Source organism: Crotalus tigris, unplaced genomic scaffold (assembly GCF_016545835.1).
Source record: "Crotalus tigris isolate CLP2741 ecotype Arizona unplaced genomic scaffold, ASM1654583v1 scf7180000017576.4783729, whole genome shotgun sequence".
Lineage (NCBI taxonomy): Eukaryota > Metazoa > Chordata > Lepidosauria > Squamata > Viperidae > Crotalus > Crotalus tigris.
Window position 1 is genome coordinate 2,250,649 of NW_024096487.1, and position 19,046 is coordinate 2,269,694.

A 19,046-nucleotide genomic window follows, 5' to 3' on the forward strand; every position below is an offset into this window, starting at 1 on the left:
AAGCCCAATCCATTTCAAGAACACACACTGGTTTCACATACAAGGAACCTTGATTAGACTCTGGTTAAATTGATTGATTAGTTATGTACCAAAAAGTCGTCGTTGATTCCTAGCATTCACATACATTTTCTTCATGACAATCTATACCCGCTCTTTCAAGTCTTCCAATGGTTTGTAGCTAGACTGTTTGTGTTCTGTGAGATGCCCAGGGCTATGATACATAAGGACGATTATATGAGTTATTTAAAAAAAAACATATATAAAGTATTTGTTGCCATTTCTAGCAGCTCAAATTATCAGTTTTGTTATTTCCCTTTCTATGAAACTTGTGAGAAGTAAATCAGTTTATGTTCTAAATCAGAGATACACTGCAAAATATTCTTGTACTAGCTGCACAAATTTAGACTGTACCTCTTCTACTCTCCAAAACAGATAACTATCATAGTTATAATGGACTTGCTGTTCATCTAGTGATTAGACATAATATAGAAATATACATCATATGCTATCTTTGTAGCTTTTGTATAGAAATTTATTTTCTTGCACAGATTGTTCCTGTGGAATAAAGGTGTGTATACGGTAAATCAGAAATATGTCATAGACAGACAGAAAGAAATTTCAGCTATTCAAAGGGAATATTTCAGTGTTTAACTTGCTTTTTAAAACTGAGAATCCACAACTGATTATTTCACATTACTAAGTATGGTATCTTTCTATTGTTATCTACAGTATAGCATAAATATAACTTTAAATCAGATGTACACAGAGCTACACGCAAGCAAAAATGTTTCTTTTTTAAAAAAAGATATTTCTATAAATGCAAGTCCATTTGAGCTAAATGCAGTTTGTTTTGCATACCATTTTCACATTTTGCCTTCTTTATTTGTATTAGTTCAGGCTTTTTTTTAGCAGTGTACTCACTAAGATTAATGTTCTGATTCACTTCAGAAATGTATGGAAATGAAGAACACAATCCTGGCAAAACAGAAGGAAATGCACAGTTCGTTGGAGAAGGTAAAACAGTTAATTCGCCTCATCCAAGGCATCAATCTTTCCAAATCCATAAACTCTGAGGGCAGTTCAGCAGCCATCTCCAATGGCACGGACTCCGCCAGTAACGTGACAGCGGCCACCTCCGCCCCAGCCTCTTCCCCCTCCCAGAGCTGCATGGTGAACTGTAAGAAGGGCAATGAGACTAAATAACAGAGCACAATAAGAAGGAGCCTGAGGAGATGGCAGCAAAGCAGAAGAACATAACAGACCCTCTAGAAAAGGAAGTGGATTTCTTCTGGAAAATACAAGAAACTCTTTAGTTCCAGAAAGAGTATGAAGATGCTCGTGCCGGGCGGCACCAAGTTTGCCAATTGATCCTTCTTATTCTGTGTGTACGTGCAAAGTTTGGACCATGTTACATGAATAGTGCCAGCTGGAGGTTCTTAGCCAGCACCATGCCAAGTTAAATAAGATATTTACTCTCTATATTTTACACCAGAGTGTGCCTGCAGCAGCCTCCACAGCCACTATAGGTTTGTTTTTTTATTTTTATTTGGGGGTAGGGAGCAGGGAGCAGCAGGTTTCAGATCTTATCTATAGGCCAGTTTTTGTTTAGCTAGGGGAACTTCAAATCCAAAGAGCCCGCGGGCTTTTCCTGTTTCTAAATTGTCCATACTACTAAACCAAAAATGCAAAAATAAGAATTAACAAATCCTAGTATCCTAAAAGGGGGATGGGGGAGGGGGATAAAAACTTTTATCTAGTAAGCAGTATTTACCACTGTTTTTTTCAGAAAAACACAACAAAGGATCAGGAAGGATTTTTCAGTAAGTATCCAAAAGGCTGAAGATTACTAGACTGGCAGCTTTGGGTTGTCCCCCCACCCACCCACTTTCTCTCTCTTAATGCATTCAGAAAATATATTCAGATGCAAATAAAATGCATTGTTGATTTAGTTGCTACATTAAGAAGGAAGCTTTTACTGAGGTAGGGAAGGAGACTAATATGATCAGCCTGCATTTTTATAAAGCAGGCCATGAGTGAAAAGAATTTTTTTTTCTCTTTTTGGTACATTTGTCCAGCAAAAACAGTATCCCAAACAGCACAACACATGTCCCTAATATATTGCCCAAATAGGTAAAATGCCTGTTTCCTTCGTTCCTTTCTCTTTGGGTTACAAATGTAAGGAATAGAAAAACTCTTTTTTTTTTTTTTCAGGCTGACAGTCCAATAAAAAGGTAGATGGGACCTTGCATGGTATAGATTAGAAGTAATAGTGTCAGTGAGATACAGTGAGTCTTTGTGAGTCCGTGTGTCATCGTTTTGGGCACTGTTTTTTATGCAAGGGCAAATCTTTGTATCTGGGGAAAAACAACTTTTTTTAAATTAAAAAAAGAAAAAAGATATTGAGGTCTTCCTAGTGTTACTTAAAATAAGATCAAGGTAAGAAACATTGTAAAAAATTACAAAAGTGCTATTTGTTTCCTAAACAAGTGATTTCTATTAAAAAGGTGTCAGAACTGGAGTAAATTCTGTGTACTTAGATTTTTTTTAAAAAGAAAAAAAAAACAGATTTTATTTCTGGTATTGCCATAATGCTGTGGTTTCAGTTTGAAAATGCCTTGGGGTGGATATCTTGATATTGTCATGCCATTGAAATAGCCTTCATAATTAAAACTGAATCTGAGCTGAAACCATTTTTTAAACTAAGGGGATTTTTTCTCTGTAAAAACACAGAGAATAGCATTGACAGCATTAATCATTTTTATTCTATTGCAATATAGCACCTAAGCTGAGGGAATAACACTTCTTTATCTTACTTTTTAAGATAATTGTCAAACTAATCCTGCAATGATCAAAAGGCTGATGCTGGACATCAAATCTGTAAGCCTGAAATAGCCAGTTTTGTATATATCAGTGCAATCACCCAACATGTTTTTTTGTGGCAGAACTCATGTCACTAAATCATGACAATGTGGGCCCAAACATTATCTGGATACATGTTAGCAGAACTCTTATTTCTGCTAATCATTAGTGGTACAGGTGCACTTATTCTACATTAAAGATCTATGCATCATTATGCACTTTATTTGTACATTCATTTCAAGTTTGCTAGTTATTGTAGCAGTTCTGTTTTTCTTGTGGCTTCCATTCTTGTCCCTGAAGCTTTAGTCATTTTTAGTTAGGCTTCTTGCTTTTAGAGCCCAGCAAGTGATCGTTCATTCTCAAGTTAATTAGTGAAAAATAAAAAAAATCCTGTCAATCAGAACTTGCTTTACATTTGAAAATGTCAGGCTTTACTGTCAACTCTTGATATTTTGTAGTGAAGGTAGCATATTTCCAAAGATTATATGTCATTAATGGGTATAAATGAAAGACAGCCAATCAGATTGACAGCTGCTCTGAGTATACAATATTATCACAAGAATGCACAGAGCAAATATTACTAGAATCACAAGTTTGTAAATTTTGTGTCTTAGTAAGCCAACCATTTAATAAACCATTTGATATTGTTGCCTGCCTGGGATGTTTTAGCAAGCAAGATTACATGTATGATGAGTTGACAAGCTTTTAGCCCTTTTAGGTTTAGACACCTTTTTGGGAAAAAGGAATGAGTGAAATTGGCCAGTTTCTCTGCTGATGATAGCGAACAAGATCTCAAATATTAGTTTATTCCCATTTGCTGGGTCCCTGGATCATGAGTTCACTTCGAATTGACTGGAGTATAGTGGCCACGGTCACCTCCTGTCCTTCACAAAGAAGTGGAATAAATGCAGAACTACTCTTCCTGCTAAATGTGACTTAAAGGCTGAAACAGTGACCCCATGGGAAGTTATTCTCTGTATGTTGTAAATTGTGAATAACAACGTTTTGAGTCTGTCTCAGAAAGGAAGGGTAACTTGTTTATAAAGAAGCATAAAAAAGTGTTGGGTTCTAGTTTCATATTATATGAAGGATATGATTTCTTGAGGCAAGTCTCCCATGTATTGGAAATTTGTTTTGGATGTAAATCTTTTGTCTTCTGACTAGTAGGATTGTCATCCAGCACTATTTGATATTATGAATAAGGCTGTTGTCAGTTTATCATTCTGCAATTGTATACATGCATACTTTTCTTTGCATCTCCTGGCCTAGCATTGTAACCAGTTAAGATGAAGGGAAAGAGAGGAAAACAATCATTAGCAGGCTATTCTGAATTCCCAGTATCCAGAAACAAAATGTTGTTCATAGATTTGAGTTTTGAAAATACAGCACAAAATATAAAATAAAATTTGGACTTTATAGGAGGATTCTTCCATATTTACAGAATGGATAAATATTTGTTTTATTGAACAAAAAAATGTGCAATGATGTAATGGATGTTAGATTTTCTTCAATGCAAGGGATTGCTCTCAAAATAAAAGGGAATCACAGAAAAAACATTTCTTGTTAGATAAGATTGTCATTGTAAATTATTTTATTAGCTAGAATTACCAAGTTCAGTGTTTCTGATAACACTTCATGTCAGCACTACGTCAGAGAAATATTCAGAAACATCATTAGAAAAGAGAAACCATGCTTATGCTAGTGGCTTGCAATTAGTCTTGCTTTTCTCCTCCTCCTCAATTTTCTACAGCCTCTGCTCAGTGCCACATTGGCTGTTTATATCTTGTCAGCTGTATCAATATATCACAATACATTTTCTTATAAATGTGTGGTGCTGTATATCATGGAATTCACTGTGAACATGTGAGGAAGTAGTTTGGAGTTAAAAAAATCTTTTGATTTATATTGTAAAAAAATGAAAGAATTGATTAGATGGGCTGGTCCATTGTGGGACTTGATGCAGTTAATCTATTGGAAAATTGTATCAAATAATTGTGCAAACGCAGGTTTGTGATGCAGCTGTAGGCCAGCAGCATGCTTCCCCATTGCTTAACATCGTGATTCCCCTTTATTTTAAGATTTTGATCCTATTTAATCCATTGATTTCCTTTAAAATGTGAACACATAGCAAAGCATTCTTAGTCATTCTACAATCTTTTCTTTTTTTTTAATGTTCCTACTTAAGACAGGTGCTCTGATCAATTCAGAATTACAGTGTATAGTTAATGTATGACTCTCTGCTACGAATCCTAGAATTACAAATTTTGTTCCTCATTATAGTTGTTTATTTCCTCCCCCCCCCAAAAAAAAGCTCAGCTCTGACAATAAGTGAAAGCAAGAAGGTCCCACTAGTGAATTTGATTCAGAAAAAACACAAATGCCTCATAAAAAGGGGGGTTGATTCCTTCCTCCAACTGATTTATGTAGTTTTGTACATAAGTTATGAAGTTACACTAATTCCTGGGCTCTACCAATGTGATATAGTTGAACACAAAAGCAGAGTGGCCTAGTTCTTTCCCAATGTGTCTTCCCATTAACAGGTGATCATGAGAGACCTTAAGGTTCTGTAATGTTCTTCAAATATTGATAAATGTATTGCATCTCTAAGAATGGATAATAACTGGCTGTTGTCTTATGTAGATGCCTTTCCATATTTAGGGTAGCTCTACACAGCTCTTCCATTTTTAAAAATCACTGTTACTGAAATAAGTATTTAGCATTAAATATCTCCCTGTCTCCAACCCTTATTCTACCTCAGTTTATCTAAAGTCTCCTTTGTAAAGTACAAGATCTTTAAAATGAATGTTTGGAGTTACACATCACACATAAGCCATAATGTGGCTTTGGCTTACTGTATACGAATAGGACATTATGATTTACTCAGCAAGATTTGGTTTAGCGTGAAGTATGAACCCTGCCAAGGAGCCAATGCTATTCCACTAGAATTATAAACAACTGTCTTCAAATATTCACAAAACATTAAACACTTGGAAGGAAGCAGTGTATCTCTCTTCTGTAATCCTTTTCACCATTCTTTATGTGTAGAAGATTGCTGAGATGCTCCTCTACCCATAAAGGCTTTCCATATAATTTAGAACCCCGATTTAATATCACAAAGGAGTCTTTCCTTTGCAAATTTCCCTCTACATATTGAAGGCAATAAAAGCAATGTTTGGGGTGTTACATCTGCTATCTACGTTATTTAGATATAGAAAGAGTGCTCTTTGGAAATGCTTGATGAGTTCTTATCTTTATTTTCCTTCTTCTCCAATATCTCGGTGATTTTTGTACTTTGTAAGCTCTATACTTACATATCAGCCTTGATGTCAGGAACATGATAGTTGGATCACTGTGAAGGGTCTTGTTCTGAGAATCTTATACTTCAGTAAGGAGTATACCAAACTTTTCTGTTAACTGTTCTACTCTTGTTGTGGAATAAAGGTAGGTATTGGAGAATAAGGTACCCCCTTCATGATTGTATCCCTTAAAACCTTTTGGGCACCAGGGACCAGTTATGTGGAGAGAGGTTTTTCCGCGGACTCAAGTGGGCGTGGTTTTATGTGCTCCCTGCATCCCGCAGATGGCATGCTGCAGTCCAGTATCAGTCCATGGACCAGGGATTGGGGATCCCTGCCTTAAAACACCAAGGAAAAATCTCATTAGCGCTAATTTGTATTATGAATATTAGGCATTGATTAATTCCAATAGGAATTAAGACAGGGCTGAAATTTCGGTATCTTAACTAGGAAACACTTGGTTTAGTTAAAAAAAAGGAGTTAAATGCTAATTTATTTAGGCTTCCTTGTCAAGTACACATTATGTATTTAATGTTACACTAATTTGTATCTTTTATTTTGTAATTTATTCAGTTTTGCAGTTAAAGATATTCCTGCTGACTTCCTTATGAATCACCTGTGTATCTTTATTTTAAGACCTGATTCAATTGCTTATAACACAATTTTCTGATAATTGGAACAGGACTCCTTACAGTAATTGGTTTGTGATAAAAAAAGTGGCTGACCTCACGGAAAACTCCATTTTTGCTTTTCCAGCAGTAAGTCTCCAGCCCTGCATATCCAACTTTGGAATCACATGCAGGAACACAGAGCCTCATGCAGCCAGCAGTTGGCCACTCCATACCTTACCTTCTCCAATGTATGTTCCAACTAAACTCAACTACACTTGTACTGCCTCTGCAACCCAGTTCTTATATCGTTTGTAAGACTTTATTTACATGAATTGGGTGCAACCTCAGTTTCACAGATGGTCACCCTGTGAATGGTATACAGATACATGACTTGGTTTAGCTAAGGGTTTTGCTTTTGACTTTTTTGAGGGAGATTTAAGATAAAAAAGAAATAGCCTGGTGCTCATAATGATTTTTCAGTCTCTTTGCTGCCTTCTTTCTGTAGCCTTCCACTCCCTTGTGGGTTTGGTAACGTCGTGTCTAGTTTTCAGTCTATTAAACTGGGAAGAAAAAGAGGGTACAGACTAAATGATCAATTTGTATTTATTTAACATTTTACTAAATAAAACAATAAAATCTATTGTCTCAAGTTTTGTTTGTCATGGAAGATGAGAGTTTATATCCCTGCTAACAGGTCATGAATTAAGAAAAACAGCTTTTAAAGATGGCTTGTCAAAGTGAACATGATTTTTTTAATGGGCACTTCCATTGAGCCTGAAAAAAATGCAGCTATTTAAGGAGTTGATTCATTACAGTTAATGTGATTCTTAAAGCAGTGGCACCTTAATTTTAAGCTTGCAATGGAACAAAACAAAGTTGCTTTAATGAATGGCAAAGAGGTATTACACCAGCGGTTCTCAACCTGTGGGTCACGACCTCTTTGGTGGTCAAATGACCCTTTCACAGGGGTCGCCTAAGACCATCGGAAAACACGTATTTCTGATGGTCTTAGGAACCTGTCTCGCTTTCAACTCCCCCTAAAATTCTTCATTCAGGCAGGCTTCCAGAGTTCAGCTGGCAGGATGCAGGTAACCCCTCCCCCGTCCTGCCATCTCCCACAGCACTGCGCTGCTCTGTGTCCCGCACCTCAAGCCTCCGTGGCACAGAACCGCTGGCGTCCCCAATGGCCGCTGATGCGCTCCCCGCCGCCGGCGACCATACAAGCCCTGGCAATTGCTCCAGCCAAAGAAGTGGATGGCTGGGAGGCCACCGCGGCACTGATCTTCTGCGCCGGTTAGCTGGTGACCCCCCGAATGTGCAGTTGTGAGCTGGGAGGTCTGGCGACGGAGAACCGCTGTCTTACGCTATTGTGAGGTTCAAAGTGTTTCTTTCAAATCATGTTTAAACTGCACAGGTCCAGTTTTTATATTTTCATGATAGATAATCAGTTGAGTTTTAGAAGCTAAGTAAATGGAGGGCTATTTATCTTGAGAGTTGGAGAAATTTGCCCAGTAGATTTTTAGCCTGCACATAAGCACAACTCATTTACTAACACTGAAGCTGGTTTTCTGTTTTTTTAAATCTGACATAGAGATTTCCCTCTATCCCTTCCTGAATTCCCTTTTGTTAGGGAACCTAATCCCTGTAAGCTTTAATGTTGTGTTCTAACTGCAATATTTTTGGCTCTCTTCTCAACTTAGTTCCTCTTTCCAAATCCCATTTTCCTTTACTACATCCTTATAACTAAGGTATGTGTGAAAAAACTGATTTAGTTATAATACTGTGTCTGCTGTGTTTATTTTTATCTTCCCAACTAGCTAATTGGAGAATTCCCCCCCCCAGTCATATTTTCTTGTTCACAAATCTTAGATTTTTGCCTGCTGTGCTAAAATTATTATATAATTTGTATTTTCCTTTCTAAGTTGTTAACAACATTTGAAAAAAAAAATCATAGCCCTTCAGCAGAATGAGTGAAGAACAACTTCGAAGGACAGCGTGAATAAAAGCTTGGTTTTCTGCATCTCTATCTCCTTGTCAAAACAGTGTTGCATTTGAGAGTGTTTGTTTTGTTTTTGTTTTATCTCAATTACAGCGAACTAAAATGGCTTTTGGGGAAAAAAAATATACGAAGGCTAAACATTTGGTGGCTCAGCTTCCCATGTTGCATATACACACAGCACATTACAAGTACCTGTCATTTTGAAAAGAGTGGCCAGTGGACTGATATGAACCAGGTTGTTATTATTGCCTGTAGTTTGAAGCGAAGTTCTGGGAATAACAGCATCTTGGGGGCAGAATTTTCCATGCCTTCCTAACTTGTGCTTTTATCCTTCCAGCTGCTCTCACAAGTTCAAGGACAGGCAATTTATGATGTCACAGATGATTGATAGACTTCTACTTACCATCATCCCTGGCCAGCAGTGTAATGGGGGCAAATGAAGGATCACCAGTTTCCCAATTATAATTTAGTACTTTATATTTTTGTCTTGCCTTAAATTTAGCACTAATGCATTAATGAAGTAGGAAAACTGAACAAGGATAACTTAACACCCAGAGCTCTTTGTGCAGCAAAAACTACCAGATTTTCCCTCAAGAAAAAATGGGAATAAATTTACTATTTGTTGTTTCAGTCATCATTTAGTTTAGGGTTCTTTAGCAATAAATAACCACACAATTTCAATCAAAGGTTTGAAAAGTAATTTTTAAAAACTTTTATTTTTTTTTAAAAAAAGGGCAAGAAATATGACCAGTTCTCTATATTTTCAACTTGGACTAGATCCAATATTTATATGAGTCCATTTTAAATTAGGATGGAACACTTTAGTCCCATCACTTTTACATTCCAGTTTAATACCAGAAAAATCAGAAGAAACAGTCTAGCAGCAGAAAGTACTGGAGATTCTCCAGAACACAAAGATAAAAAGGAACTGTTAGAAAATTCAAGATACACAATTTACATTTAGTGAGAAATCAGTTTAAATTATATAAATAGTAACTGAAGAATCAACTCCTTGTGATCCAGTGTTTCATAACTATGAACAAGTGCTGGGTAGAAGCTGCTCCCAACACACAATCCAGTACAGCATTAATTAAAAGCACATTATTATAAGGGTTGTGCAATCTTTCGATCAGATTCAGGAGATGTGCTTCAGAATACACAGCAGTACAAATATAAAAACTGCCTGTGACTCAATAAAATAGCTACTTCTATTTCCAGGAGACTTCTGCAGCTACATGATCATGAGGACAATGCTGCTTTAATGAGCAGAAGATGCTTTTGTGCTGAAACATGTCCCAAATCACCTTCTTTTTAATAACATCTGAAGCACTGAAAGCCAAATGATTACCATCTTTAACTTGGAACTCTAGGTTTTTCCATTCAAAGAACAGATATTTGACAGTCATTGCCTAGGCAGCTATACAGATGGCAGTGTGCAGAAGACTTCCAAGGCTTCAAAGATTCTGCTGCCTACAAATTGAAACGGTAGCTCCATCCCTGGAGCAAGGAACTCTTGTAATTTAGGGATGGGAAATATGAAAGGCCTTGGATGAATTTCACCTGCCTCCATGGAGAAGAAAAAGTTTGCTTGGCAGTGCTGAGCATATCCAAATTATAGCTGCACTAAGGTGATTTCATGAGTGCAGAAGTCAAACAGCTTCTGTGGGGCATAACAGCATGACTACCACTTTTAGAGGGTGGAACAATAAAAAGAGACAACAGAAAGAATACTTTACTTCAAAAATGTCTTATTAAATTCTTTGAGACCATCTGCTTGGCGAAGCCTAATTCAAGAACTCAGTATTACGGCGGTGCTTAAAAGTTTGTGAAATCTTGAATTTTGAGTATTTCTGCATAAGCAGGATCGAAAATGTGTTCTAGGTCATCCTACGCACATCCTAAAACTAAAGAAGAACACAAAGAAATGAATCAAAAACATATTTGTTCATTCATAGATTGAGAAAAATGATCCAAATCTACACATTTGTGTGTGGCAAAAGTATATGAAACTCTAGGATGGTCAGTTCATTTGAAGAGACAGAGTCGGGTGGTTAAATCAATGTGATGACAATCAGGTGTGAGCATGGGAAATTCTGCCTTATTTAAAAAACAATTCTATGATCTTCACAGCACAGGGTTGTAGATGTGTGTCAGGGCTCAAAGATTTCTAAAGACCTTCAAAAAACAGTAGTTGATGCTCACCAGGCTGGAAAAGATCACACAACTATTTCCAAAAAGTTTGTACTCCACCAGTCCACTATCGTGCAGATCATATACAAATGGAGGCAATTCAACACTATTGTTACGCTCGCCAGCCAGGAGTTGTTGGCCAAGCATCATCCAAAGAACAAGGTGTGAAATATTCCAGGAAGTCTCAAAGAGGAAACATCTAAGGAACCACAGGCCTCTCTTGCACTGATGAATAGCATGACAGAACACTGGATAGCAGTTTATGTTATGGCAATATTGCAAGAAGAAAGGCGCTACTCTCCAAAAAAACAAAACCCATTGCTGCTTCTCTACAGTTTGTGAAAGACCACATGGATAAATTCAAAGGCTATTGAAAGAATGTGTGGATTGATGAGACCAAAATAGAAACGTTTTTGGCTTGAATGAAAAGTGTTTGGCAAAAGGCAAATGCTGCATTTCAGTAAGGATTTTAACCCATCTCTGAAACACAGTACTGGTATCATGATTTGGGCCTGCTTTACTGCCTCTAGACCAGGATGACTTGCCATCATTGATTGAACTATAAATTCTGAACTATACCACCCAATTCTACAGAAAAATGTCAGGGTATCTGTCCATGAACTGAAGCTCAAGAGAATATGAATCATGCAGCAAGATGATGACTCAAGACATAGGAAGTGTACAACCAAAAACGTGATTAAAGCAGAAGAAATGGTTTGGAAGGGCTAAGAACTTCTGATGTTGTGGAAGATCCAAAATAGGTAACTCATTCAAGGAACCTGCCAATAACCCTAAATTAAACCTATTCCTTGAGGAGGAATGGGCTAAACGTCCACCAGCACAGTGTATAGCACAGATCAATAGTTATTGAAAATGTTTAGCTGCAGTTATTGCTACCCAGGTTTGGATGGTGGACATGATAGTTACTGAAAGCAAAGATTTGTACTCATTTAAATATGTGGCTTTGGATCACTTTCCCCAATAAGTCAATAAATCTGTATTATATTTTGATTCATTCAATTGGTTCTGTCTTGTTTTAGGACTTGGGTGGAGAACAAATAACATCTTAAGGTCATTTTTACACAGAACTATTGAAAATTCAAAAGAGTTCACAATTTTTTAAGCATCACTGTAGATGGGCCTTTATGCCATATATTCTCAGCAAAATATGTAGTGTGAATTTCTTTTCATTTAATCCTTTCCCCCCACATGACATATGGTTCTTGTTTTAGAATATGATTAAGCACAAAAAGCTCTTCAATCAATATGGCCATAATTAAACAGATAACTAAGAAACACAGAATAGTTTCTCTTGCAAATGCTAAGAAATATTCAGAGAAAAGTAGGAAGAGAAAAAGATCAACATCAACATTAAATGAATTGTCTTGCTTCAAATTTGATTTTCAGGGAATTGCCAAAACAAGGAGAAAGGGGATGAGGCTAGAAATAAGATCAAACCAGAGGTTTATCTGAGGGGCTCTTGGTGCTCTCTGAGCCTGACTGTTTTCTTACAGATGTTTTATTATCCAAACTAGGTAACATCACCAGATGTTTATCTAGTTTCCCCATTCAGTTTCCATAGTGGCCAATTGATATGTATAAAAAAGAAAAAGGAAAATTAAAGAGCAGAACAGCACCCCCCTAACTTGTGTTACCCAGCAACAAGTTTTAGAAGTAGATTGCTTCTGAAGGTCACTTAACAGTCCAAACCAATTATAATACTCAGAAGTCTGGTGGACTCCCTTCAACCGAAGACTAAATAATCATCTGTTTAATTGGACTCCTGCACTGAACAAGACAGCCCCTTTCAGCTTTATGATTGGAACCATTAGGACCTCTTCTCTTACAAAATACATTAAGAACAAAGGCTAGAGAACAATGGCAAAGAGAAGACACTGTAGAAAACAGTAATGGCAGCCCTTGCTATTTGATAGACAGGAAAAGGAGAAATGCTACAATTATGAACAAAAATGTTCCTTTCCATTGTTGAATGTAGGTGAACACAAGCACTATATTAAAACAGTGCACATGAGAAAGGGAAAGCACTTAAGCCTCTTTTTCTCTGACTTCTTCTTAATCTGGGAACAATCTGTAAAAAGAGGCAGATGCATAGAAATGTAATTTGCCTAGTTAATCTGAGAATAGAATTTGCCACAAAATATAGCCCTGAACAACAGCCGTGGCTAAAATTCCATTCACAATCTAGGCATGGCCGTACCATTAGGTCACCATAGCTAGAAGGATGTGGGCTTCTGATGTGAGTCTCTCCAAGAAGTCTGAGCCTCATCGATTTGCAGGTCGCACGGTCCTTTGGTATTCTGGTTGCCATTCATAAACTTCTCTCCGCAGTGAGGTATTTTAGTGCTGCTGCACCATACTTGCGGGACAGGTCCTGATGGAATTCTTCCCTCAAGATCTGGAGGCAGTTCCGATAGCTAGCACTCTGGCGGAATTTGGAGATGTCAAAACTAGGAGCGTGAGGCATATGGATCATGAAGGCGTTGGGCAGGACAAGCAGCTCATACTCCTGTGAAAAAGCAGGAAGTGGCTGACCGGAAGCCATTCCCTTCAACCCTGGTCTTCCTCAACAAAAAGGACAAACAGTGGGTCGTTCCAAAACCACCTACTCACCTGAGCATCAAGCTCCATGATGTGAGACACCTTGTTCCACCCAAAGCCTACAAACCGCTGGTCATAGAGGGGACAATCACGCCTTACTACAACGTAAGGCTCAAACTGTGGTTGCCATTCCACTCGATACGGCACTGTGGCTGTCCGCCATTTGGCATAATCTGTTGGAGCATGGCCCTGGGGCCACACATGATACCTGTACACAAAAATATACATCACTGGTGAAACACTAAATGAAAATACTTCGATCTGCATCTGGTTCCTATACTAAAAACTTAGAAACCGAAAAACAAGCTCAGATTAACCAGACTTCCTTATTACTTCTATCAAAAGTCACACTTCTTAGATTGTCACAAGATATTATGTTCATTTGAAATAATAGGAAATACTTGTAGCTCGGGTTTTAGATTTTGGCAGTGGTTTGCTCTCCAAGTTTATTTCAATTTAGTTTCTGAATGTTTCATTATCAGACTAGGTAACGTTCCCAGCAGAATTTTCTTGTCCTATTCCTCTTTAGCTTATGTATGTTTTGTGTGCCAGTGTGGTCAATTAGTCGTGTGACTGGTTGTTCATTTGGAGCTTTATTTAAATTCTAAGCAACTGATTGGTTCTCTTGTTGATTGGTTGTTCGAATGGTGTGGTTTCTTATGTATGCATGTGCTGGATCTAAATCAATATGCTTGTTAATTGCTTCTTAATTCCTAGTTCAACCTACTACCCCCAAACCAAACAAATTGGCATTGTGCTGCTGAAGCTCAGACATTTCCCACTGAATTTCAGCAGGAGAATTCTGATTTCTTCTGGGGTTTCACAACGATTTGAGAGTAAAGATGGAAATGTTTTCCAAGCAAACGTCAGATGATAATGGGACTTGGAGCAAAGATGCTAATCACCTGATCATTTAGAATGATTTGGATTGTGTGGGAGAAGCAGCCTTTCTTATAGCCACAGATGTTACAAACGAAACCAGCCATTTTTGTTATGCCCAGAAAGAAATGGGAGTAATATGGGAGGGAGATGGGAGACCCAAACAAATTAACATATTCTAGAGTACCAATGGAAACCAAGCTATTAGCCGATTTATTTCACTATAAAGAAAGAAAGGCAATGGAAGCAGAGCAGTAAGAGATTTGGCGGGGGAGGGAAGGGACAGAAATTGGGAAGAGAAAATGGTGCAAAATAAAGAACAGAAATGGTTATAAATGCTCTGAGAAACGCAAAGCAAGAAACAGTCATGAGAAATTAAAAAAATATATATCTGAATGGAAATGGTGCCAAAAAAATGGGAGAGTTGAACATAAGTAGACCTAGGAGAAGAGGAAATATATGTATAACCAGTATTGAATTCATCTATCAGTTTCAAATAACCAGTTAAATCTTGTCCCAAAGATGCTTTTTAACGAGGCAACTGGACTTTCTTGTTTTTCTTTGAAGACATTGTGCTTCCCACCTGAAGAAGCTTCTTGGATGAGAAGCGAAACATCTTCAAAGAAAAACAAAGAAAGTCCAGTTGCCTCATGTAAAAGCATCTTTGGAACCATGATCTGGATGACTGAGACTCTCCATTGACGTTCAGCTAAATCTTGGTGCATAAGTTACTAGAGAGAATTGTGAAGCTGGTTATGCCCTTTAGATGGTCCAGCAAACTTTGGTTCTTGAAAATGGATCTTTTCTGATCAGCACTTACCTGAAAGTATAGAGGGAGCCCATGTCCAGCATGGTGAGAAGCTCCGCTTTTGATTTGGGAAAGTTGAGACGGTAATGCAGAGTCTCAAACGCAGGCACTATGAGGGCTACCTTCTTTGGGGGCAGCTCCAGCTGCATGATGGAGGACCTGGAGACAAATGCCAGCAGAACATTTTGAGATTTCAACACTTTGGGGGTATTAGGACTGACATATTTCTTAACCTAAGGAATACATTAGAATAAAAATAATATAGGCTTATGGACTCCTCCTGGGTCAGTATGGCCAACAGAGACAACTGCAACATCAGTGGAAAGAGAAATGAAGAAGGCAACAGTTTCCTCACAATGAAGGAACTTGACACCAGCTAAAGGGGAGAACTAAGACCTATGTGGAGGGACACTGAAGAAAAGACTGGGCATTTCACAAATTCTTAGATCTTTGGGAGACTCAGTTGAAAACTATATTGCTGCCTTGATCCACTTTGGACCTCAAGAAGACATACCTGAGATAATCATAGAGGCCATACATAGGCAGGAAATCAATGTCCATCAGAAAAACGTGGGAGGTCTGTGCATTTTTCAGGGCTATGTTGCGCAAAAAGTTGACTGGGTAAAACTGCCCTTCCTTGTATACAATGTGATAGGCAACATTCTGACGGTTACTCAGCACCTCTGATGCCTGAGCATAGCGTAGAAACTGCTGGGCCTCTGCATCAGACATGTACAAAGCCAGGCTAATGGGACCTGTCCAATGTTTACATATCGCCTCCAGCATCTGCAACCTGCAATCAATAACAAAAATTGAGAGCATCACATATTATCATTAGTCAACAAAAAGCTATAGAGCTCAGACATTCCAGACCCCAAACCCTTCTAAAATACAATTTAAATGCTCATTAGTTCCCAAATGTAATTTTGGTGATGTTCCTTCGCTCCATTTTTAAAGTTTTGTTTTCTTCCATTTCTACTGTTTTGCCAACACCATACCAGCTCTTGTCTACATTCAAGTATAAAAATAACAGGAATCTTAGAAATAGGTATTTCAGGAATGATCATATTATGACAAGAACGAGGACTTGCGTTCAGACAATGAGATTTTCTGTGATATTCCAAAAAAGCGGAATCAGCACTATATTCTAAGACCAAATACTATTAATAAATTGTCCTTGTTTTAATATTAATATTTGATCTTTGATTTTGACACGTACACAAATTTATACAATCTGTCTGGAGAGAATTGATTTTGTGCAGCCTCCATTTCAGTATTAAAACATGCTCTTTAAACATGTTCTCCATCCAATTTGCACCTCTAAACTCATGCAGACCTTTTGTTAATTGGATCTAATAATTTCCTTCCATAATTGACTCTGTCTAGAAAACAGATTACTTTACAATTTTGGGTCAAGTTAAGAAGGCAAAGCTACAATCTCAGCATTTCCTAACAAAACATTTTAAGGATGCCTCAATTCAAGAAGAGCACATCTAATACAGAGGAAGGGAGTTAAAAGAAGCATCAAATAGGTGAAGCAAAAATATGATAAGGTGCAGGCCCTCTACTCAGTTCAGGATTCAGGAATGGGGAAAATTAATTCCTCTCCTAACCACTGAGATCCTACCATGCTTTCCTAATACCAAACTGGTTGATCTTGGGAACCAATGTGGCACTCCTTAACTAGGCTTGTGGGGCAGGGGAAATATGCAGACTGAACAGCTGACCTGTGGCTGGTTGTAGAATAGTTACCCCTAAACTCTCATACTGTAGATCAGTGGTTCTTAACCTTTTTGAAAGAATCGTCCCCTTGAGCCAATGCGGAAGTTGTCATCGCCCTCCTCCCCTAACATAACCTCTCAATCACAACATAGGAAATAATTCTTCAATTTATGCAAACACTTCTTTTGTTTTCTTTAAAATTGTCATCAGGACATATCGATGCAAATAATTTATTTCCAGTCTTTTTCCCATATCTCAACTGTGTGAAAAATGTTGGTGCCACCTGTCACTTTATTCCCAAACTTCGTGATACATGTATTTTATTATTATCTTATTTATTCAAGACACTTAAATGTAATGACCACTGAAAACAAAATTCAATTGCAAGAAAGTGAAATGTCTGAAAAGAAAAACAGTAACATTTAATGATTGAATTACAAGTGAAATTTAAGACACAAAAAGAAATATAAAAAGGCATAAGAACAAACTGCAATGCAGGAGCTAAGAATTTCAAGACGAAAACTCTGAAACTAAATTAAGATTCGAGGAAAGTATATATAGTCACGCACACTCTAAAAAGGATTAAAAAGACACAAACTGGAACATGAAATCCAAAGCGCTCCCCCCCCATCACTGCTCATTCTGGCCAATGGCGCACTACTGTATGGGTAGAGGCTGCTGCGCAAAGCGCATGAAGATAAGCGATGCGTATTCACATATGTACAGTGTTCTGTACTGAAGCTAGCTGGAGGAACATTTGAAAACACAATTCAATCCACTAATAGCGAGCGATCTGATGTTTTTGTACGACAGATATACAGCGATTCACTGTATGAAAAAGTCTCAAAAGTGTCCCCAAAACGTCTCGCTCCATCGCCCCCATATCGCCCCCTTTTTGTTCCTTCGCCCCCGCGTCACCCCTTTTCGTTCCATTGCCCCCCTGAAAAATGAAATCGCCCCCTGGGGGGCAATATCGCCCAGGTTAAGAACCACTGCTATAGATGATCTGGTGTCCTTTGACAATGGGACATGCAAAAGTAAAAAGGAACCTTGGAAATATTGCAGGCAAAATCATTTAGCATCTTGCCTTCCCTTATGATGGAAATACAAAATGGCCGATGTAGGCCTCCCAGATGATCTGTCAACTGGGCACAGGCGAGATCTATCTTTTTATCAAGACTTTCACTTTATGGACTATAGCTGTACTCTGATGGTACCTGAGGTATGACATTCTATCAAAGAAGGAAGGAAACAATAAGGTCTAGATATTTCAATTTAAGGTTTACGTATCTTTCTCTCCAAGGTTTTTTTTTAAAAAAATAATACTGGATTGCAACTCTTGATAGAACCCCTCTGGTTTTCATCTTTACCAGATACTGGTCACGTCATGTTAACTGAATGATTCTCAGTAAGCATGAGTGCTTATAAAACAGTGTTATTAAAAAAAATTGAAAAGCTGAATACTATTATGTTTTCCCATATACTAAGATAATAGTAAATTTTCTCACTTTTAAGCCCAAATTGCCATATGAAAGCACCACAATTTGATAGAATTCCAGTTCTACAGCAATGAAAGGAACACCTGAAAGAGCCATGTTGCCAGACCCTTCTGTTCCCATCCCCCGGTACCTGTCCATGGACAGCTGAGCTATGAGAGTTACATCTATTTCATCAACCGACTCTGAAAAAGCATACTGCAGGAAGAAGAGATGGACACGGTGCTGAATAAGGCTTTGCCTTCGAAAATCATAGCAAGGATCGTCTTCATCCAGCTCTTCCAGAGCTTGCTGGAGCTAAAATTTACATAGGAGTGTATTTGAGACACAGAAGGAGATTTCAAAATAAAACAGTTGGTCAAGAATGACATGTAGCCACTGTGCATCCTAAATATGCTATTGACTGTGGCACAGGTGAACAATCAAGGAACTTCAAATGGCCCTCTGGTACTGCCCAGGTAATTCAGAAGGTCCTGCTCATTTTCCCTCATTAATCACCCAATAGCTTGGCAGCAGTGATCAAGACAATGCATTTGTGGAGGGAGGGGGGTTAATCTAGATTAACAC

At 37.9% G+C, this 19,046-nt stretch overlaps 2 protein-coding genes across 10 annotated transcripts in view; one reads left to right on the forward strand and one right to left on the reverse strand.

The window, feature by feature from the left end:
• Window positions 1-7,406, forward strand: part of PHF21A (PHD finger protein 21A) — a 158,091-nt gene extending 150,685 nt beyond the window's left edge. For all 5 annotated transcript variants that reach the window (XM_039358577.1, XM_039358560.1, XM_039358569.1 and 2 more), the window contains one exon: window positions 949-7,406. In XM_039358577.1, the coding sequence (XP_039214511.1) occupies window positions 949-1,203 (255 nt within the window). In that variant the 3' untranslated portion in view covers window positions 1,204-7,406. The remainder of the gene's footprint in view (window positions 1-948) is intronic.
• A 2,047-nt stretch (window positions 7,407-9,453) lies between these two features.
• LARGE2 (LARGE xylosyl- and glucuronyltransferase 2) overlaps window positions 9,454-19,046 on the reverse strand; it is a 46,127-nt gene continuing 36,534 nt past the window's right edge. For all 5 annotated transcript variants that reach the window (XM_039358619.1, XM_039358600.1, XM_039358633.1 and 2 more), the window contains 5 exons: window positions 18,613-18,776; window positions 15,776-16,054; window positions 15,274-15,420; window positions 13,587-13,782; window positions 9,454-13,482 (listed from right to left, as the gene is read on the reverse strand). In XM_039358619.1, coding sequence (XP_039214553.1) covers window positions 13,285-13,482; window positions 13,587-13,782; window positions 15,274-15,420; window positions 15,776-16,054; window positions 18,613-18,776 — 984 coding nt within the window. In that variant the 3' untranslated portion in view covers window positions 9,454-13,284. The remainder of the gene's footprint in view (window positions 13,483-13,586; window positions 13,783-15,273; window positions 15,421-15,775; window positions 16,055-18,612; window positions 18,777-19,046) is intronic.